Source organism: Moschus berezovskii, chromosome 12 (assembly GCF_049115385.1).
Source record: "Moschus berezovskii isolate FMDL1 chromosome 12, NW_MosBer_1.0, whole genome shotgun sequence".
Lineage (NCBI taxonomy): Eukaryota > Metazoa > Chordata > Mammalia > Artiodactyla > Moschidae > Moschus > Moschus berezovskii.
In genome coordinates this window covers 24,954,896-24,978,252 of record NC_142471.1, presented here as the reverse complement: position 1 = coordinate 24,978,252, position 23,357 = coordinate 24,954,896, and the positions used below count along the sequence as shown (strand labels likewise).

General features: G+C 42.3%; 1 protein-coding gene across 1 annotated transcript in view; it reads right to left on the bottom strand.

The window, feature by feature from the left end:
• The window catches only part of SIRT1 (sirtuin 1), a 33,874-nt gene extending 31,063 nt beyond the window's left edge, over positions 1-2,811 (bottom strand). Inside the window, exons 1-2 of the mRNA XM_055425627.2 lie at positions 2,339-2,811; positions 911-1,027 (exon numbers count right to left, since the gene is read on the bottom strand). Of these exons, the coding sequence (XP_055281602.2) occupies positions 911-1,027; positions 2,339-2,720 (499 nt within the window). The 5' untranslated portion in view covers positions 2,721-2,811. The remainder of the gene's footprint in view (positions 1-910; positions 1,028-2,338) is intronic.
• Positions 2,812-23,357: the final 20,546 nt, after the last annotated feature.

The following is a 23,357-nucleotide window of genomic DNA, read 5'->3' as shown; positions in this document are numbered from 1 at the left end:
AGACGTACAAAAGGGTTCTGCAAATCAATAAAGATCTTACCCATCCTGAAAGTCCACACTATTTATCATTAAAAACACAAAGAACATGAAATCTATACTTAACTACTGTCTTTAAAATTTTCCCAGTAATAATCTTCAATTTAATCTTAACCAGTCTCTGCAATGATACATACAACGCTAATGTTCTGAGCTTTAATAATTCTTTGCCCTAAATTTCTTCATCAGTTCCGAGCTTAAGAAAACCAAAAATACAGTCAATATAAACACTAAAGAGAAACTAATCATCACTATCTTTAAATTAATCAAGGCATTTCTGGAAAAATGAGAGCACATTAAGAAAAAGAATATTTTGAGATGGTCATGTTATTACTTTGATATAAAAATGTCATAGTGTTCTCTACTTCAAATACTTTCCCATTTCATCAAAGTACTTAATATTTACTGAGGGCAAACCTTTCCAGGCACTGACTAAACAGTATACAAATCAGTCAGAAATCCCTGGCCCCCATGGGACTTTATATTCTAATACAGGAAACCAGCAATAAAAGTTATATACAGAAATTGTCAAGTGGTAAGTGTTAAGAAGAAAAATTATAGAAGGATATGAAGGAGGAAGCAAGATACTTTGGAGGAAGACCATTCCATATGGAGGGTGCAAGTGGAAAGGACCATAAGTGTGAGGACCTGGTTTTTGAGAAATAACACAGGCCAGCTTCCACGGGCCCATGCTGTTTAACAAACAAAAACAGAACAGAACGAAGTACTAGACTTTCCCTAAAACCAAGCTGACATTAAATCTCAGTAAACACCTAAGAACCTCATCAGAAGACAATAAGGGAAGAAAGAAATATATTTTTCGTCGACATGAAAATACCAGAGAAAAGACAGCTCTTAAACTGTGAAACCATACCTATCCGAGGTCTTGGAGTCCAGTCACTAGAACTCGCATGCGAGGCTCTATCATCTTCGTCACTTTCACACGAATGGAAACCGTTGGTGATGATTTCATCACCAAAAAGAAGGTTATCTGCAAAAGAAACCAAAGGTAACTCAAGGCTGTGGAAACAATGTGCATCTAAAATTATGAAGCTCTATAATTATTGTGATGCAACAATTTCCAATGAATAAAGCACTTAACATTCACTCATACTGCCCATGTAAAAAGTGTCTACTGGATCAACTCACACCGTTCACAGGAACAGTATATCTTCTTTAGGGATTCTGCTCAGAAGCTAAGTTTCATCAAAATCTAGAAATAAATTAAGTCTACTTAATCAAAACACAAAAAGTAGCAACTTTGACTGAATTTATCGATCACAAATAATGGTTCATAAAACTTACCAAATAAAAATTTGCCCAAAAAGTCATGCAAATACAGCTATGGCAACTTGAACTTCTCTTATATAAGGCTAAATCTACAAAGGTACCTTTGCATTATTAGTTTCCCTTATTAAACTATGTTTCTTGAAAACAGTGTCGTTTTTCTAATCCAGTCCCTAATGCACACGTTATCTTTACATATGGTCAAATAGTCACTGATTGGATTTGTTAGTACAAATAATAGAGAGGCACATCTATCTAGATAAAAACTATGAAAACACTGAAGGATGACGAAGACACACAACTATCCCATCTACTTTAGCATGTCAGAAAAATGTCAATTCGTGTTTCAGGGTTACATATACACACACGAAGACAATATAAAAACCACTATAAGAACAGGGTTAGAGGAAAAACACTATTCACGGCAAAGTAGTCTAAAAAACCATTATTCTTCTATGCCCACTATTAATTGCACCACGGAAGGGTAATGTCTTTATAGACAACTATGCTCTTTAAAATTTAAAACAAGTTTAAAAACAAAGGCCCTCCAAAAAACCCCAACAAATTTCGCAGGTGTCAGTCTGCCAAGGCAACGGCAGAAGTCTGGCGCAAGGGACGTCAAAAAGTTGCAGGTTGAAGTGTGCGGGACTGGGAGCGGCGGAGAAGCGAAGAACATTTAACAAAAGCAATACGCTAAAGCAGCAGGAGGAGAGAGAAACTTATTTTAAAAGCGACAGCGAGGGTAGCCCGCCCCGCGGCTGCGCAAAACGCGAGGCCGCGGGGAGGAAGGGAGGGCGGGTGCAGAGCAAGGGAGGGAGCGAGTCCGCGGGCCGCTCCGGCAGCCCGGCCCTCAGCCCCGCAGGCGCGCGGCTGAAGAAGGCCCAGGTCGGCAGGGGGAAGCCGCAGAGCCAGGCCCGAGCCCCCAGCCCGCCCGAGCCTCCACTACCCGACACCAGCAGGGGCCCCAGGAGGAGGAGGGGGGATGCGCAGTCCCGGCCGCCCGCGCCCTGCGCACCTCGGTACCCAATAGCCGCCGCCGCCTCCTCCTCCTCCTCGCCCTCGTCGTCGTCGTCGTAGAAGTCGTCGGCCGGTGGCGCCTCCCGGGATAGGCCCTGTAAGCCCGGCCCATTGTCTCCTTCTCCGGCCGCCGCCGCCGCCGCCTGGGCCTCCCGCCACAGCGCCGCCGCCGCCGCCGGGCAGCCGCCGGCCGCCGCCGGCACTTCCCGCTCGGGGGCCGTCCCGCCGGGCTCGCCCGGGCTCCGCCCGACGCCGGGGCCGTCTCTTCGCGGCCTCTTGCGGAGCGGCTCCCCAGCAGGCGGCGACGGGGCCTCCCTCTCAGGCGCCACTACCGAGGGGGAGCCGCCGGGGTGAAGGGCGAGCGCCGCCTCGTCCGCCATCTTTCAACCGCCTCTCTGGCCCTCCTCCCTCGCCTCTTCTGCTCCCGCTCGACTCGCGGCTCTGGCGCCCCCGCGGCTCCGGCTGCGGGAGATTTAAACGCCGTCACGTGACGCGCCGCTCCTCGCCCCCGCCCTCCCGCCGCTCCCGCCACCCACGCGGGCCGGACCACAACACCGCGGGTCACGTGGCAGGCGGAGGCGGCGTGGGCCTGGAGGAAGCCCCGCCCTGGGTGCCGCGGCCCCGCCCCTTGGAGGCAGGCGCGCCTCGCAGCCAAACTTGTCTTTCCGAGTCTTCAAATCAGTGCCTGCGGGTTGGTTCAAGTTTTGGTTCGCACCGCGAGTTTCCACTTCTGCCTGAAGAGCACGCCTTGTTCGACTGCCTTTGTGTTTTCTTGACTTATGCTAAGGGTTAACACTAAGTTCCTGAACGGCGTTAAGGAATGAAGCTGGCCAAGGCTAAACTTCCCGAAATGTGCTAGCTAATCGGTCAGTTTGTTAACGGACAAGTAAAGTGAAATTCGCTCGGTCCTGTCCGCCTCTCTGTGACCCCATGGACTATACGGTCCGTGGAATTCTCTAGGCCAGAATACTGGAGTGAGTAGCCTTTCCCTTCTCCAGGTGCTCTTCCCAACCCAGGGGTCGAACCTACATCTCCCGCACTGAAGGCGGATTCTTTACCAGCTGAGCCACACAAGAAATAAAGGCAAAAGCATGGTTGACTTGTCAACCTCCACATTTGCACAGCTTCTCTTTGGCTCCTTTTTTCTCTTTGCTTTTGTCTTTAGACTATTGTTATTTCTTCCTCTCTCCATCCCTTGTAGGGCGGTGTAGGTTGTCACTTTAAGGCATGTGTGCGCCCTGCAAAGACCTTTGAGGAGGAGGGATGATCAGCCTACCTGCTTTGTGGTTCCAGCTTAGCCCCAGATGTGTGATTTCCCTCGTATAGGTTTCATAAAGTGAGTACATCGGGTCAAGTGGAGTAGTATGAAGATAACTGGGCTGAGCATGACTTGGCCGCTATAAACATGTAGATTTGGATAAGAGTTTGAGATCCTTCTAGCATGAGAAGTTTAGCTTTTCTGAACCCAAGATGTTCATCTGTAAAATGGTTAATAACTATTTTGTAGGGTTGTGATGAGAATTAAAGATAGCCAGATGTAAAGTAAAGGGTGTCCATCAGTTCAGTTCAGTCTCTCAGTCGTGTCCGACTCCATAGTAGCCCAAAATATTAATTCTTTGCCTACTTGAAGACCCTCTACTGTTCGCTTTTCCTGAAATTTTAGGACTCTCACTCCACATTTAGCCTTAACTAAGAATCTGTATGATACATGGCAGATCCAGAGCCCAACTTCGTAGGCATCTGTTTCTGAAACATAGAACTTTTATCCGCTTAAGGGGTAGTGAGTTTATAGTTTATCAGTCCGTAAGCTTTAAGTGGGTCCTGTCTCAATTCAGTTCAGTCGCTCAATCATGTCTGACTCTTTTCGACCCCATGAATCACAGCACTCCAGGCCTCTACTGTCCATCACCAACTGCTGGAATTCACCCAAACTCACATGCATATTGAGTCGGTGATGACATCCAGCCATCTCATCCTCTGTCGTCCCTTTCTCCTCCTGCCCCCAATCCCTCCCAGCGTCAGGGTCTTTTCCAATGAGTCAACCCTTTGCATCAGGTAGCCAAATATTGGAGTTTCAGCCTCAGCATCAGTCCTTCCAATGAACACCCAGGACTGGTCTCCTTTAGGATGGACTGGTTGGATCTCCTTGCAGTCCAAGGGACTTGCAAGAGTCTTTTCCAGCACCACAGTTCAAAAGCATCAATTCTTCAGCGCTCAGCTTTCTTCACAGTCCAACTCTCACATCCATACATGACCACTGGAAAAACCATAGCCTTGACTAGACGGACCTTTGTTGGCAAAGTAATGTCTCTGCTTTTTAATATGCTATCTAGGTTGGTCATAACTTTCCTTCTATACAGTGACAATTACTATTTGAACTTAAGAAAGCAACTTAAGGTGTTTCACTCTTTAAAAAAAAAGTTCTAATTTTGAAAAGATGGGACTGGAAGGTCCCATCTAAACCCAAAAGTCTTTGTACCTCGAGTTAAATGGAGAATCTCGCCTTACAGGTGGTTGTTTCATTTCTGAAAGTGATGATCTCTTTCATCCTGCTGCTGCTGCTAAGTCACTTCAGTCATGTCCGACTCTGTGTGACCCCATAGACGGAAGCCCACTAGGCTCCCCTGTCCCTGGGATTCTCCAGGCAAGAACACTGGAGTGGGTAGCCATTTCCTTCTCCAATGTATGCAAGTGAAAAGTGAAAGTGAAGTCGCTCGTGTCAGACCCCTAGCGACCCCATGGACTGCAGCCTACCAGGCTTCTCCATCCATGGGATTTTCCAGGCAAGAGTACTGAGTGGCTTGCCATTGCCTTCTCCGCTCTTTCATCCTAAAAGGCTTGAAATCACTGAAGTGTTCCTTCAGACTGATGCCCTGTAATCAGTCTGTGAACAAATCCTGTGGTCTTCTTCCCTCCTACATTCCTTCTAGTGCTTAATTAGGTAGACACCTCACCCTTCCTGACTTTCATACTTGATCCTATTCTCTCCCCACTTTATCTTATAAAATATTTCAAATTGCTTCTCAACTATGTTGGTAGGATATAATATATAAAATGTTAAGACTCAATATTCTATCAAAATAGAAACAGAACTTCCAGATTTTTTAAAAAAGACATTCGTAAGCTTATGAACATCTTATTACTTCATTCATATGTATATGTTGTACCTCAAAGACACTTGATGGTGTTCATGAAATACTGTGTGATCACTGTGATTACTTGGGTACTGAAAGGTCAGATGGCACAGACATGGCCACTAAGATAAGCGAGAGACAGAAGCTGTGTTACAAAACAAAACAAACTCTCATCTCTTCTGGCCTTACCAGTAGTTGAAAATTACTTGCATGAAATTCAGCTCATTCTTTGTTCCTAAAGCTGGAAATTCATATTCAGTTTTTCAGATCTCCTATGACTCTAGTGTTGACCTTCTTGTTAGTATTTTTGGCATTACTATTCTCTAAATAGTACTTTTCATATTACAAAGCCACTTTTTTTAAAATGAGGAAAGCTCTTTACGTTTTCATATGGAATGATCTCCAAACTGCCTTGGGCAAGATGTAAAACAGTGTGTGCAGGGTAGTGCCATTTGTTTTGAAAAAAAAAAAGGGGGGGTTGTGGAAGTGAGACAAGATGTATTGCATTAACTTATATGTATGTATAAAATAACCCTGGAATCACTTGAAATAAAACATACATGCCTGCCACGTATTTGTCATACTTTTTGCCTGTGCCTGCTTTCCTAGAACAAGTCTTCTCTACTCCTTATTCAGTACATTAGAGAGCACATTCCCCTATTTTATTTGTTAACCTATTTTTCTTTATGTGTTTTATTGACTGTCTCCCCCGACTACAGCAGGGACTTTGTTTATCTGGCTCACCTCTGTATCATCAGCTCTCTAGTAGAGAGCTAGCACATGTATTTATTGAACAACAGACTAAATGAAGAATCTAAAGGAAACCTGACACATAGGAAAAGAATTGTTGAATGAAAAGTGATGGGCAGGGACTTCCCTTGTGGTCCGGTGGCTAAGACTCCAAGCTCCCAATGTAGGGGGCCCAGGTTTGATCCCTGGTCTGGGAACCAGATCCACGTGGGCTACTAAGACCTAGTGCAGTCAAATAAATATTTTTAAAAAATAAAAGGGGAAAAATAAGGATAGGCAGCAAGGGTGCTTTTAAAGCAAAAGGCAAGGAAATTCAGTTTGTAGCCAGCACAGTTCACATGAGACGTTAGTAAGTATGAGATTTCTGGTATCTTGTTCAAGAGGATGAGCATGCTGTACTGGCCTACGTGGTGTTTTCCAACACCAACAACCAAATATCTGATTCTCCAGGCAATAACTGGATATTCAGCAATTCAAATCATTTTTGACATTAAATACTGGGAGCTGGTGAAGGTCTCAGTCTCACAGGACTGTCCTGGGTTCAGATGCCAGTCACAAGTCCCAGACCTCATAGATTTCTGACCAACAGGCTTTGAATTTGAAGTTCCCATGAAACTCTCCTAAAGTTCAATAATTTCCTCGGGTGGCTCATAGAACTCAATAAGACGCATTACTTATATCTACAAAGAAAGTATTAACTTTTGTATCCTTACAAAGGAGACATATGAACAGCCAGATAAAGAGATACACAGGGCAAAGTCCATAAAGATCCTGAGCAAAAGTCCATGTGGAGTTGGGGAGCACCACCCTCCCTGCACTTCACTGTGTTCACCAACTTGGAAGCCATCTGAAACTTCTTGGTCAAGAGTTTTTATAGAATGTAAAGTCTCCAGCACACCCTGCCCCTCACCCTGGAGGTCAGGAGTAGAGCTGAAAAGTTACCACTCTCTAGATACTTGGTCCTTCTGGTGACCAACCCCATCTCAAAGGTATCTTGGGGGTCCCACCCTAAGACCTACTTTATGCTACCTCATTAGCATAAACTCAGGAGTGCTGGAAGGGCCTTCTTATAAATAATAAAAGACGCTCCTATCACTCAGGAGACTACAAGTGTGTTAGGACTTCTGTGTTTAGAACAGGAAAGAAAAACAAAATATATCATACTAAAGGCTGTCATAGACTTCAGACACTAATTGCTAAGAAGATTTTGAAGATTTTTAACTTGTTTTCTCATCCTAGTAGTCCTTAGCTTTTATTTATATATATTTTTTTGGTGTGAATATCTAAGGCTATGAATACAAGAATATTTATTATGGCATTCATGTTGTTGGGAAAAAGTTCAGAAACACATTCAGATGACTTCAATAGAAAATCTGTTGATCAAATCATGATGTATACATACTGTGGCATATTGTGCAACCCTTAAAAACATCTGTAATGGTTGTTCTTGAAGAATGTTTATCTGATACACTGGGAATAACAAAAGTAAGCTGCACAAAAACGTGCATATTATGATCCACTTTTATTATTTAATAAGTATACCTTTTATTATTTAAAAACCGTTATATAATCCTGGGCTTCCCTTAGTGGTAAAGAATTTGCCTGCCAAGCAGGAGACGTGGGTTTGATCCTTGGGTCTGGAAGTTCCCATGGACGAGGAAATGGCAACTCACTCCAGTATTCTTGCCTGGAAAATTCCACAGATGGAGGATCCTGGCAGGTTACAGTCCATGGGGTTGCAAAAGAGTTGGACGTGACTTAGCAAAAACAACAACAACAAATATAACAACTATATAGAAACCTGTATACAAGTATCGCTGTAGAGGTTTGGAAAAAGTATGGAAATGTACATATCACAATGCCAGCATTTTAACATCCTTGATGAATTGGGGGTGGAAATTATTGGCAGGGTTGAGGACACCTCGATAAATATTTCTTGCTAAAATATTATGTATTAGAATGAACATTTTTTAAAAATATAGTTTAAAAGCAAAAGAGTAACCATTTTTTGAAACTACAACCTGAGGGCTAGACTCTGGTTTCTGGTGTCTGCAAAAAGCCCATCCCACTCTAAGGCCTGACTTACCGTTGGCTGACTTTCTTGTCTTACATGACTTCTTTTTAAATTTCCTACCTATAACCACAAGTTTAGCAGATGTTATTCTTTCACAGCATCTTCTTTTGTCTTTTGATTGAATTATAACCTAAGTATTATACTTCCCTAAAGAATTTAGCAATCTGCACCTTATGAAACACCACTTGGGAAGCTGTGTTGGACTTCCAAACCAAATCGAATAAACAGTTTGGTAATGCAGCCTGGCTTCCAACAACATATGATGATTTAGTACAGTGGTTCTGAAATGATTTTGACCCCCTTTCCTCCAGGGGATATTTGACAACTGAAGACATTTTTGGTTGTCACAACTCTGAGGGAGAATGTACTAGAGACATTCAGCAGATAGACGCCAGTGATACTGTTCAGTGTTCTACACAGCAGAGGACAATCCCTCTCAACAAAGAAGTATCCAGCCAAATGTCACTAGTGCACAGTTCTGGCCTATTGTCATGTGCCTCCACATAAGGAAGCCTGAGAAACTGTATCATTTGGGGTGGCAGAATGGAATTGAGGGCAAAAAGGCAATGTTCAGCATTGAAATGTACAGTTCAGTCGCTCCGTTGTGTCCGACTCTTTGCAACCCCATGGACTTCAGCACACCAGGCCTCCCTGTCCATCACTAACTCCGAGTTTACCCAATCTCATGTCCATTGAGGCAGTGATGCCATCCAACCATCTCATCCTCTGTCATCCCATTCTCCTCCTGCCCTCAATCTTTTCCAGCATCAGGGTCTTTTCCAACGAGCTTCAGCTTCAACATCATTCCTTCCAATGAACACCTAGGACTAATCTCCTTTAGGATGGACTGGTTGGATCTCCTTGCAGTCCAAGTGACTCTCAAGAATCTTCTCCAGCACCACAGTTAAAAGCATCAATTCTTCGGTGCTCAGCTTTATTTACAGTCCAAATCTCACATTCATACAAGACCACTGGAAAAACCATAGCCTTGACTAGATGGAACTTTGTTGGCAAAGTAATGTCTCTGCTTTTTAATATGCTGTCTAGGTTGGTCATAACTTTCCTTCCAAGGAGTAAGCGTCTTTTAATTTCATGGCTTCAGTCACCATCTTCAGTGATTTTGGAGCCTAGAAAAATACAGTCTGCCACTGTTTCCATTGTTTCCCCACCTATTTGCCATGAAGTGGAGGTGATGGAATTCCAGTTGAGCTATTTCAAATCCTGAAAGATGATGCTGTGAAAGTGCTGCACTCAATATGCCAGCAAATTTGGAAAACTCAGCAGTGGCCACAGGACTGGAAAAGGTCAGTCTTCATCCCAATCCCAAAGAAAGGCAATGCCAAAGAATGCTCAAACTACCGCACAATTGCACTTATCTCACACGCTAGTAAAGTCATGCTCAAAATTCTCCAAGCCAGACTTCAGCAAGATGTGAACCATGATCTTCCAGATGTTCAAGCTGGTTTTAGAAAAGGCAGAGGAACCAGAGATCAAACTGCCAACATCCGCTAGGTCATGGAAAGAGAAAGAGAGTTCCAGAAAAACATCTATTTTTGCTTCATTGACTATACCAAAGCCTTTGACTGTGTGGATCAATTTTGACTGTGGAAAATTCTGAAAGAGATGGGAATACCAGACTACCTGACCTGCCTCTTGAGAAACCTGCATGCAGGTCAAGAAGCAACAGTTAGAACTGTACATGGAACAACAGACTGGTTCCAAATAGGAAAAGGAGTACGTCAAGGCTGTATATTGTCACCCTGCTTATTTAACTTAAATGCAGAGTACATCATGAGGAATGTTGGGTTGGAAGAAGCACAAGCTGGCATCAAGATTGCCGGGAGAAATATCAATAACCTCAGATATGCAGATGACACCACCCTTATGGCAGAAAGTGAAGAGGAACTAAAGAGCCTCTTGATGAAAGTGAAAGAGGAGAGTGAAAAAGTTGGCTTGACGCTCAACATTCAGAAAACTAAAACCATGATATTTGGTCCCCTCACTTCTTGGGAAAAGATGGGGAAACAGTGGAAACAGTGTCAGACTTTATTTTTTTGGGCTCCAAAATCACTGCGGATGCTGATTGCAGCCATGAAATTAAAAGAACCTTACGCCTTGGAAGGAAAGTTATGACCAACCTTGATAATATATTAAAAAGCAGAGACATTACTTTGCCAACAACGGTCCGTGTAGTCAAGGCTATGGTTTTTAATGGTCATGTATGGATGTGAGAGTTGGACTGTGAAGAAAGCTGAGCGCCGAAGAATTGATGCTTTTGAACTGAGGTGTTGGAGAAGACTCTTGAGAGTCCCTTGGATTGCAAGGAGATCCAACCAGTCCATTCTAAAGGAGATCAATCCTGGGTGTTCATTGGAAGGACTGATGCTAAAGCTGAAACTGCAATACTTTGGCCCCCTCATGCGACGAGTTGACTCACTGGAAAAGAGTCTGATGCTAGGAGGGATTGGGGGTGGGAGGAGAAGGGGACGACAGAGAATGAGATGGCTGGATGGCATCATCAACTCGATGGACATGAGTCTGAGTGAACTCTGGGAGTTGGTGATGGACAGGGAGGCCTGGCGTGCTGTGATTCATGGGGTCACAAAGAGTCGGACACGACTGAGTGACTGAACTGAACTGAACTACAATAATTAAGGGACAGACATGAAGATGTAAAATATGACATCAAAAACACAAAACACGGAAGAGGGGAGTGAAAAAATATAGATCTTTTACAGTGTGTTTAAAATTAAGTGACTCCTAGTTTAAAACAAGTAGATATATGGTCACAGGATAACATACATGAACCTCACGGTAACCACAAAGGAAAGTCCTACAATAGAGGAAATTCCCTGGTGGTTCACTGGTAAGGACTCCATGCTTTCACTGTCAAGGGCCCATGTTCAATCCCTGGTTGGGGAACTAACTAAGCCACAAGCCACATGTTATGGTTAAAAAAAAAGAAAAAAGACCTACAATAGATACACAAAAACTAAAATGAAAGGAACAAGCATACTACTAAAGAAAATCATCAAACCATAAGAAATGAAAACAGAGAATAAGAAAAAAAAAAGTCTATACAAACCAAAGAGAAGAGTGAAAAAGTTGGCTTAAAGCTCAACATTCAGAAAACTAAGATTATGGCATCTGGTCCCATCACTTCATGGCAGATAGATGGGGAAACAGTGGAAACAGTGGCTGACTATTTTTCTGGGCTCCAAAATCACTGCAGATGGTGATTGCAGCCATGAAATTAAAAGATGCTTACTCCTTGGAAGGAAAGTTATGACCAACCTAGACAGCATATTAAAAAGCAGAGCCATTACTTTGCCAACAAAGTTCCATCTAGTCAAGGCTATGGTTTTTCCAGTGGTCCTGTATGGATGTGAGAGTTGGACTATAAAGAAAGCTGAGCACTGAAGAATTGATGCTTTTGAACTGTGGTGTTGGAGAAGACTCTTAAGAGTCACTTGGACTGCAAGGAAATCCAACCAGTCCATCCTAAAGGAGATCAGTCCTGGGTGTTCATTGGAAGGACTGATGTTGAGGCTGAAACTCCAGTATTTGGCCACCTGATGCAAAGAACCGACTCATTGGAAAAAACCCTGATGCTGGGAAAGATTGAGGGCAGGAGGAGAAGGGGACGACAGGATCAGATGGTTGGATGGCATCATTGACTTGACGGACATGGGTTTGGGTGGACTCCGGGAGTTGTGATGGACAGGGAGGCCTGGTGTGCTGTGGTTCATGGGGTCACAAAGAGGCGGACACGACTGAGCGACTGAACAGGACTGAACTGATACAAACCATAAATGCTGGAAATGGTGTGGAGAAAAGGGAAGCCTCTGACATTGTTGGTAGGAATGTAAATTTTGTACAGTTACTATGGAGAACAGTATGGAGGTTCCTTAAAAAACTAAAAATAGAGTTACCATATGATCTAGTAATCCCATTCCTGAGCATATATCTGGAGAAAACATGGCTTGAAAGGATACATGCACCCCAATGTTTATTGCAGTACAGTTTACAATAACCAAGACTTGGATGCAACCTAAACGTCCATGGACAGATGGATAAAGAAGATATGGTACATATATACAGTGGAATATTACTCAGCCATTAGAAGAATGAAATAATGCCATTTGCAGCAATAAGGATGAACCTGGAAATTATCATACTAAGTTGAAACACGTCGGAAAGAGAAAGACAAATATCATATGATATCACTTACATGTGGAATCTTAAAAAAAATAAAGATTACAAATGAATTTATGTACAAAACAGAAACAGGCTAACAGAGAACAAACTTACAGTTACCAGGGTGGTGGCCGGAAGGAAGAGATTGGGAGTTTGGGACTGACATGTATACACTGCTTCGTTTAAAACAGATAACTGGGAATTCCCTGGCAGTCCAGTAGTTAAGACTCCAGGCTTCCACTGCAGGGAGTATGGGTTCAATCTCAGTTCGGGGAACTAAGATCCTGCATGCTTTGTAATGCAGCCAAAAGAAAAAACAAGTACAGATCTTACTTAAAAAATATTTACTGCCAAAAAATGAAAACCACCTTCTGAAAATGCAAGGTTGCCACAAATCTTCAATGTGTAAAAAACACAAAATCTGTGAAGTGCAATAAAATGAGATAAAACTGTATTGTCTTTTAGATGTCTGTAGGGTCTGCAGTACCTCTTTCATTCCTGCTGTTGGTAATTTGTGTCTTCTCTGTTTCTTTTTTTTTTGGTCATTCTGGCCAGAAGTTTATTACTTTTGCTGCTGCTGCTAAGTCACTTCAGTCGTGTCTGACTCTTTTTACTGATCAGAAATAGAGGATTTCCTTCTCCATCTCTCTCTTCTCCAGATTTTCCCCACACTTTCCAGCAACCAGGGTCACATTTTCTGGTTTTGTTTTTTTTTTTTTTTTTTGGCCCCACCATGTAGCATGAGGGATCTTTGTTTCCCAACCCAGGATCAACTAGGAATTGAATGTGTGCCCCCGATAGTGGAGATGCAGAGTCTTAACCACTGGACCACTAGGGAAGTCTGCTGCTAAGTCACTTCAGTCGTGTCCGACTCTGTGTGACCCCATAGACGGAAGCCCACCAGGCTCCCCCATCCCTGGGATTCTCCAGGCAAGAACACTAGAGTGGGTTGCCATTTCCTTCTCCAATGTGTGAAAGTGAAAAGTGAAAGTGAAGTCACTCGGTCATGTCTGACTCGTAGCGACCGCATGGACTGCAGCCTACCAGGCTCCTCCGTCCATGGGATTTTCTAGGCAAGAGTACTGGAGTGGCTTGCCATTGCTTTCTCCGAGGGAAGTCTACGTTTTCTGTTTTCTGGCTAGAAAGATGAGTTTTTAAAATTGTTTTTTTCTTGGAGCACCAGGCTGCCACACACTTCTACATGATTAGGGCTAACTTCAGGGCAAAGCAGTGAAATAAAAGAGCAGGGAAAAAAAGAAAAGGCATTTCCCTAACTCTTTTCAGATTCCTTTATCTCAGTTTTTCTGACTTAAAGGATAAGTTTCTTACTGGGATTTTAAATTTCTGTGCTATTGCCACCACAGTGTAGCTCTGTGACTGGGACTGTGCTTGTGGTAGGGCCAGAAGAAGAAGATAAAGGATAATTCCTACACTTCCTCCATATTCTCCTGCTTTTAGGAACACCCTTTCATGGTCTTCTAACCAGAAATATAGGATTTCTCTAGCAGTTAGTTAAGTGCTGTGGCTGTCATTGACTCAAAGCCAGGAGATGAAACGTTAAAAACAGGAGAAACTCTCTGCTTTATGTGTTCTTCACCTTTCGGTTCTCTCCCCAATCTGCCTGCTACTATTTACTTTTTAAAGAGCCCTCAAGAGTCTTCCCTGGTGGTACAGTGGCTAAGACTCTGTGCTCCCAATGCAGGGGGCCTAGGTTCAATCCCTGACCAGGGAACTAGATTCCCCATGCCACAACTAACAGTTTTCATGCTGCAACTAAAACCTGATGCAGCCAAAAAAATACATATTAAATGAAAAAAAAGAGTACTCAAGTAGTTGCTTTCTGTGTTTTTGTCCAGAGTTTTTAGTTGTAATCACTGGGAAAGATAGGGTGGAGACAGCTTACTCCATCTGAGCCAGTACCAGAAGTCTTGAAAAGTCTTTTATGGATCACATATCATACTTCTGTATTATAAAAATATATATCTACATTGAAATTTATTTTTAAAAATTCCTCTGATTGTTAAAAACCTTTCTTCTGGATTGAGTTACTGGTACCATTATTAATATTATATAACTTGTCAAAATAACAGTAATATTATTCTGATACATAATTATTAAGAAAAATTAAGAGTATATCTTAATGATATGAATGGGAGCTTTAAATTAAGAAAGTTATTTTAATATCTGTGATTGAATATCAGTTATTACTAGAGTGGGACAGGTTCAGTTTCAATCATCCCTGAAACACCTTCTCCATCTATATCAGTTCAGTTCAGTTCAGTTGCTCAGTCGTGTCCGACTTTCCGCGACCCCATGAATCACAGCACGCCAGGCCTCCCTGTCCATCACCAACTCAAACTCATGTCTACAGAGTCGGTGATGCCATCCAGCCATCTCATTCTCTGTCGTCCCCTTCTCCTCCCGCCCCAGGAATTTTGTTATTGCTATGTAACCCATTCTTTGAACTTTTTTCTAGTTATACGCCAAAAATCACATAATTTTCTATTTTCAAAAATTATTTTTAATGATTTAATAGCTGTCAATTTGATTAGTTTTGTGCCAAAATCTTGGCTCTATGTGCACCAAAGCCAAACAGAAATATGGAGACAGAGCTGTGGAGAAGGAAAGAGTGGCTTTATTACTTTGCCAGTCTAAGGAGGAACATAGCAGTCTACTGCCTCAAGAACTGTGTCCTGGTCCCTGATGAGCTGCTGTTGTTCAGTCACCCAGTCATGTCCGACTCTTTGTGACCCCATGGTCTGCAGCACACCAGCCCTCCCTGTCCCTCACCAAGTTCATGTCCATTGCATAGGTAATACTATCCAGACATCTCATCCTCTGACACCCTCTTCTCCTTCTGCCTTCAATCTTTCCCAGCATCAGGGACTTTCCCAATGAACCAGCCGTTTGCATCAGATGACCAAAATACTGGAGCTTCAGCTTCAGCATCAGTCCTTTCAGTGAATAGTCAGGGTTGATTTCCTTTAGGATTGAGTAGTTTGATCTCCTTGCTGACCAAGGGACTTTCAGGAGTCTTCTTCAACACCACAGTTCAAACGCATCAATTCTTTGGCTTTCTGCCTTCTTTACAGTCCCGCTCTCACAACAGTATGTTACCACTGGGAAGACCATAGCCTTGACCATACAGACGGTTGTCAGCAGAGTCATATCCCTGCTTTTCAACACTGTCTAGGTGAGTGCTGCTGCTGCTGCTGCTAAGTCACTTCAGTCGTGTCCGACTCTGTGTGACCCCATAGACAGCAGCCCACCAGGCTCCCCCGTCCCTGGGATTCTCCAGGCAAGAACACTGGAGTGGGTTGCCACCTCCTTCTCCAATGTGTGAAAGTGAAAAGTGAAAGTGAAGTCGCTCAGTCATGTCTGACTCGTAGCGACCCCATGGACTGCAGCCCACCAGGCTCCTCCGTCCATGGGATTTTCTAGGCAAGAGTACTGGAGTGGCTTGCCATTGCCTAGGGAGAGGTTTTATAGTCAGGCAGGGGTACTGATAAGGATCAAGGCAGGAACAGTCTTCATTCCTTCTGCAAAGTTTCAAAAGGGTGCAGTTGCTGACAAGATTAGGGTGTGTGCAGAGTCTTAGGTGGTCCACTTTCTAATGTTGATGAGCCTCTCTGTCCCCTTTAATCTTGCCTCAGGTGGTTTCCTGGCCTCTCTTCCTTTGATTAGCAGCTATTCTGCTCTTTGAAACTCATAGAAGTTCCTGGAGGCTGGAGTCTTGCCCACAAGGAAAGGAAGACAAAAAAGGCCTCCGTGCCCAAGAGCCCCGAAGTATTTGTTTCTTGGGTTTTTGGAAGGAAAGAATTGGAAACTACCTGACTTTCTAAAGGTTTCCCTGGTAGCTCAGCTGGTAAAGAATCTGCCTGCACTGCAGGAGACCCCGGTTTGATCCCTGGGTTGGGAATAGCCCCTGGAGAAGGGATAAGCTACCCACTGCAGTATTCTGGCCTAGAGAATTCCATGGACTGTATAGTCCATGGGGTCACAAAGAGTCGGGCATGACTGAAAGTCACTTTCACTGACTTTCTAAAGGGTTTGTTACTTAGTGATCATTCATTCATCTCATTTTATGAGCAGGTTAGCAAAACTTATCAATGTCTGGGACCAACTGTACCCAGTTTTGTTCTATTAGAGGTGCATTGTTTAATCTAATAAAAGCTAGAATATTAAATATTATTAAATTCAAAACAATATCTTTTATCATAAAATTTACATTCATTTGCTTTAGATTTCACAGGTAAAATTAAAAATGTAATTCCTCAGTTACATTAGTCACATGGAAACAGCTCAATAGCCACATGTGGATAGTGGCTACTGCACTGGGAAGTGTGCGTGCTTGCTCAGTCACTTCAGTCATGTCTGACTCTGTGACCCTATGGACAATAGCTCACGAGGCTCCTCTGTCCATGGATTCTCCAGGCAAGAATACTGGAGTGGGTTGCAGTGCCCTCCTCCAGGGGATCTTCCTGACCCAGGGATGGAACCTGCATCTCTTATATCTCCTGCAGTGGCACGTGGGTTCTTTATCACTAGCGCCACCTGGGAAAGTGAAAGTGAAGTCGCTCAGTCGTGTCCGACTCTTTGCGACCCCATGGACTGTAGCCTACCAGGCTCCTCCGTCCGTGGGATTCTCCAGGCAAGAGTACTGGAGGGGGTTGTCGTTTCCTTCTCCAGGAAATCTTCCCAACCCAGGGATCGAACCCGGGTCTCCCGCATTGAAGGTAGACCATCTGAGCCACCAGCGCCACCTGGGAAGTGCAAATCTAATCTAAATCTAGGTTGATTGTCAACCTAATCAGCAAAATTAGATTTACTTTCTGTTAGAAAAAATCTTCATTTATCAAGTAAAAATTATGTTAATGTGTAATGTGACAACTATTATCATAACATTTTATAAGCTATATAAAGTATAACACTTCATCAGTTCAGTTCAGTTCAGTCTCAGTCGTGTCCGACTCTCCGCGACCCCATGAATCACAGCACGCCAGGCCTCCCTGTCCATCACCAACTCCCGGAGTTCACTCAAACTCATGTCCACAGAGTCGGTGATGCCATCCAGCCATCTCATTCTCTGTCGTCCCCTTCTCCTCCCGCCCCCAACCTTTCCCAGCATCAGAGTCTTTTCCAGTGAGTTAACTCGCCGCATGAGGTGGCTAAAGTATTGGAGTTTCAGCTTTAGCATCAGTCCTTCCAATGAACACCCAGGATTGATCTCCTTTAGAATGGACTGGTTGGATCTCCTTGCGGTGCAAGGGACTCTCAAGAGTCTTCTCCAACACCACAGTTCAAAAGCATCAATTCTTTGGCGATCAGTTTTTTTCACAGTCCAACTCTCACATCCATACATGACCACGGGAAAAACCATAGCCTTGATTAGACGGACCTTTGTTGGCAAAGTAATGTCTCTGCATCTTGGAATATGAAGTCAAGTGGGCCTTAGCATCACTATGAACAAAGCTAGTGGTGGTGATGGAATTCCAGTTGAGCTATTTCAAATCTTGAAAGATGATGCTGTGAAAGTGCTGCACTCAATATGCCAGCAAATTTGGAAAACTCAGCAGTGGCCACAGGACTGGAAAAGGTCAGTCTTCATTCCAATCCCAAAGAAAGGGAATGCCAAAGAATGCTCAAACTACCGCACAATTGCCCTCATCTCACACGCTAGTAAAGTCATGCTCAAAATTCTCCAAGCCAGGCTTCAGCAGTATGGGAACCGTGAACTCCCAGATGTTCAAGCAGGTTTTAGAAAAGGCAGAGATCAAATTGCCAACATCCGCTGGATCATGGAGAAAGCAACGGAGCTCCAGAAAAACATCTATTTCTGCTTCATTGACTATGCCAAAGCCTTTGACTGTGTGGATCACAATAAACTGTGGAAAATTCTGAAAGAGATGGGAATACCAGACCACCTAACCTGCCTCTTGAGAAACCTGTATGCAGGTCAGGAAGCAACAGTCAGAACTGTACATGGAACAACCGACTGCTTCCAAATAGGAAAAGGAGTGCGTCAAGGCTGTATATTGTCATCTTGCTTATTTAACTTATATGCAGAGTACATCATGAGGAACGCTGGGCTGGAAGAAGCACAAGCTGGAATCAAGATTGCTGGGAGAAATATCAATAATCTCAGATATGCAGATGACACAACCCTTATGGCAGAAAGTGAAGAGGAACTAAAAAGCCTCTTGATGAAAGTGAAAGAGGAGAGTGAAAAGGTTGGCTTGAAGCTCAACATTCAGAGAACAAAGATCATGGCATCTGGTCCCATCACTTCATGGGAAATAGATGGAAAAACAGTGGAAACAGTGTCAGACTTTATTTTTTTGGGCTCCAAAATCACTGCAGATGCTGACTGAAGCCATGAAATTAAGACGCTTACTCCTTGAAAGGAAAGATATGACCAACTTTGATAATATAACACTTTATAACCTACTATAAAAACATATAAAGTAGATTGTTAAAAGCAGCCACATAATCTTTTCAGTTCAGTTCCGTCACTCAGTGTCTGACTTTTTGCAACCCCATGTACTGTAGCATGCCAGGCTTCCCTGTCCATCACCAACTCCTGGAGCTTGCTCAAACTCATGTCCATTGAGTTAGTGATGCCATCCAACCATCTCATCCTCTGTTGTCCCCTTCTCCTCCTGCCTTCAATCTTTTTAATCTTTTAAAAGTGGTCAAAAGTTGCAAACTTCCAGTTTTAAAATAAATAAATTCTGGGGATATAATGTATAGCAGTGGTGACTATAGTTAGTGTTGGGAGAAATAACCTTCTTCTACCCTTCTAAGTTCTTCAGGCTGGTCTAACAATTAAATTGACACGAGACAGATTTACAGGAGAAAAATTAAACAAAAGTTTAGTAACATAGAGATTCAGTATCAAACTCTCAAAAATTAATAGAATGAATACACAGAGAAGTAGAAGAATATGGTGGACCTGAGAAGCACTGTGAACCAATTCAGCATAATTAAGATTTTTACAATTTTCACACAAGAGTAGGATACAAATTCAAATTCCCATAAACTAGTGGAAACTGAAACATATCCAGGGACATAAAGCAAGGTGCAAAAATTTCCTGGTCTAAAGGTATTGAGATTACACATAGTCTGTTCTCTTTTCACTGTGGAATTACGTTAGAAATCAACATCAAAAGATATTTGAAAATAACCCACATATTTTCAAGTGCAATGTGACATTTACCAAGAGAGACCTTTGAATTAGCCATCAAAAGTCTCAGTTAAATTAGACTGAAAAAAACAGAGGGTGATTGCAGAGAAGAAAACATTTAAGTGAGAAATTAGTATCAATATGAGAAATCAATATTGAAGATAGTTTAAACAAAATCTCATGTATTTGGAAATAAAATGTTCAATTTTAAATGATAGGTGTACCTAAGAAGCCAGAACAAGGAAAATTAGAAACTATTTGTGATAGAGTACAAATGAAAAGAGAATTTATCAGAATTTGTTGCATGCAACTGAAGCTGCTCAGTGCATTTAAATACAATGTGGAGTCTTAAATAAGGTATGAAAATAAATAATGGGCATTAGTGCAAAATTTTGTGAAATTTGAACAAAATTTGTACTTTAATCAATATTGTATCACTTGTTAATTTCCTGTATTTTTTCCCCACAACAAGGTATTTCTTTATATTCTCATAATTGGATTAGAAGTTTCAGGCCTCATTTTAAAAAAAAAAGCTTTTTAAAATCACTAAAATAATAAACTTTCTAGACTTTTAGTAGTAATACTAGATGCCAAAATACATGGAACTGTATCAAACTTTTGAGTGACTATAAATTAGAAATCTAGCATACTATTCAAACTAAGTCAAACAAGCAGAATCAAAATGTCAAAAATTTTTTAAGCTAGGCAAAAATGCATAAATTTTCTAAAATAAATATTATACATACTATAATGGCACCCCACTCCAGTACTCTTGCCTGGAAAATCCCATGGACGGAGGAGCCTGGTGGGCTGCAGTCCATGGGGTCGCTATGAGTCGACACAACTGAAGTGACTTAACAGCATATATATGAATACAAAAGCTTTTCTACAACTCTTGATAAAAGCTAGAGAAAGAACAGTAACAGCAACAAAAAGAGACAAAAATTGAAAAACATAAACTAAATGAAATGGGAGCAGTGAATATGAAATAGAAAAAATGAAACAAACTAGATAGAATTAAAAGATCATTATAGAGTCCAGTTGTTTTTAAACATGGCTGCTCATTAAAATACATCTGGAGCTTTAGAGAAGAATAGCAATATCTGGGCTTTTGTATTTTTCAAAAATTCCGAGATAACTCTGATATGCATCTGGAATTTAAAAAGTGATTACAGGTTTTTGTATTAAACGGTAGTTTTGGTGATACAGAATTCTATTATTTTCTGTTGACCAATCATGAAACTAGGGCATTAATTGAATAATAATTACATAATCACAACAGTAAAATATGTTTTTACAATTAATTGCCAGACTAAAAATTAAAATTAATTGTAATTGCAAGTCATAATGTAAACATGATTAACCTAACAATATATAATAATTACAAACAATTTGGGGGGTAAAGTAGAGTGATGTGGTAAATGAAAGTGCAAATATGCACATGTTCTCATTCACCCATGTCTATGTCTCATCCAGCCAGCCGGTCTTTTGATTGGTGCATTTAATCCATTTAGAGTTCAGGTAATTATCGATATGTATGTATGAGGGCTTCCCTAGTAGCTCAGATGGTAAAGAATCTGCTTGCAATGAGGGAGACCTGGATTTGATCCCTGGGTTGGGAAGATCCCCTGGAGGAGGGCATGGCAATCCACTCCAGTATTTTTGCCTGGAGAATCCCCATGGACAGAGGAGCCTGGTGGGCTACACAGTCCATGGGGTCACCAGGAGTGGGACATGATTGAGCAACTAAGTATATAGTACAGTACATGATTCTATTACCACTTTCATAATTGTTTTGGGTTTATTTTCTGTAGGTCTTTTCTTTCTTTTGTGTTTCCTGGCTAGAGAAGTTCGTTTAGTATTTGTTGTAAAGCTGGTTTTGTGGTGGTGAGTTCTCTTAACTTTCACTTGACTGAAAGCTTTTGATTTCTCCATAATATCTGAAGGAGTGTTCTTGCTGGGTGGAGTATACTTTCTTGGTTTTAGATTCTTCCCTTCCATCACTTGAAATATATCGTGCCATTCCCTTCTGGCTTGTAGAGTTTCTGTTGAGAAATCAGCAGATAACCCTATGGGAGTTTCCTTGTATGTTGTCAGGCGAGTGTATACTCCTCGGTTCTGTCTCGTCACAACAAGGATTTGGAGTGACGGATATTAAAGCCCTCGGTGCATCACAGCTCTCAGGTCTTGACAGACCGTGTTATAGCTCTTAGACAAATCAGTGTTACAGCTCTATTTTGTTTAGAAAATAGCAAGAGAATCCATCCTTGAGGCGTGAGGGCGTGCCAATCCAAAGATGCGAAGAGAAGAGAGTTGGGGAGCGCTCAGCACGCAGGAGAGAGAGCGAGCACGTGCTTTGGCTCCTCTTTTTATGTTTCTTCCTCCCCTAGGCCTGCCCTATGTAAATTGGGCTAGTCAGGAGTGCTGTTTGTTCTACCTGAGGTCCTCCGACCTTCATTTGACCTTCTATTTTCCTTCTATGTTCTATTTTCGTAGGCTTTTCCCTTTCTTGTCTTTTAGCCACCGCAATTTTGGACTTATGTTTCCTATTCTAACTACCTAACAATGTTATTTGTCATTTCTCTTTTGTTGTTTTAATATTTTATCTTTATCTTTAATTTTCATCATTTTGATTACTGTGTGTCTTGGGTGTGTTCCTCTTTGGGTTTATCCTGCCTGGGACTCTCTGTACTTCCTGGACTTGGCTATTTCCTTTCCCATGTTAAGGAGGGTTTCAGCCACTATGTACTCAAATATTTTCTTGGATCCTTTTTCTCTTTTTTCCTTCTGGGACCCCTATAATGCAAGTGTTGGTGTGTTTAATGTTGTTCCACAGATCTCTTAGGGAGTCTTCATTTTTTTTTTTTTTTCATCCTTTTCTTAATAGTCTGTTCTGCGGCAGTGATTTCCACCATTCTGTCCTCCAGGGCACTTATCCATTCTTCTGCATTGGTTATTCTGCTATTGATTCCTTCTAGTGTATTTTTCATCTCTATTTGTTCTTTAGTTCTTCTAGGTTTTTGGTAAACATTTCTTACATCATCTCCACTCTGTTTCTGAGATCCTGGATCATCTCTATCATTATTCTGAATTCTTTTTCTCGAAGAGAGCATATCTCCACTTCTTTGGGTTCTTTCTCTGGGGTTTTATCTTGCTCATTCATCTGGGACAAAACCTGCTTTTTCACCCTGGATAGCTTTCTGTGATGTGGTTTTGGTTCTAGCCACTGGAGGACTGTGGTTCTTCTTGCTTCTTCTGTCTGCCCTCTGATGGATGAGGCTAAGTGGCTTGTATAAGTTTTCTGATGGGAAGGACTGTGATGGTGGGAATATCCGGGTCTTGTTTTGGTAGGCTGGACTCGATAAAACTTTAATCCAATTATATGCTCATGGGTGGGGTTGCATTCCCTCCCTCCCTGATAGTTGTTTGTGTGTTCTATGTGTTAGCCCCTCAGTCATGTCCGACTCTTTGTGACCCCACGGACTGTACAGCCCACCAGGCTATTCTGTCCATGGGATTTTCAAGGCAAGGATACTGGAGTGGGTTGCCATTTCCTTCTCCAGGGGATCTTCCAGACCCAGGGATTGAATGTGGGTCTCCTGCATTGCAGGTGGATGCTTTACTATCTGAGCTACTAGGGAAGCCCGAGTTAGTTGTTTGGTCTAAAGCAACTCAGCCC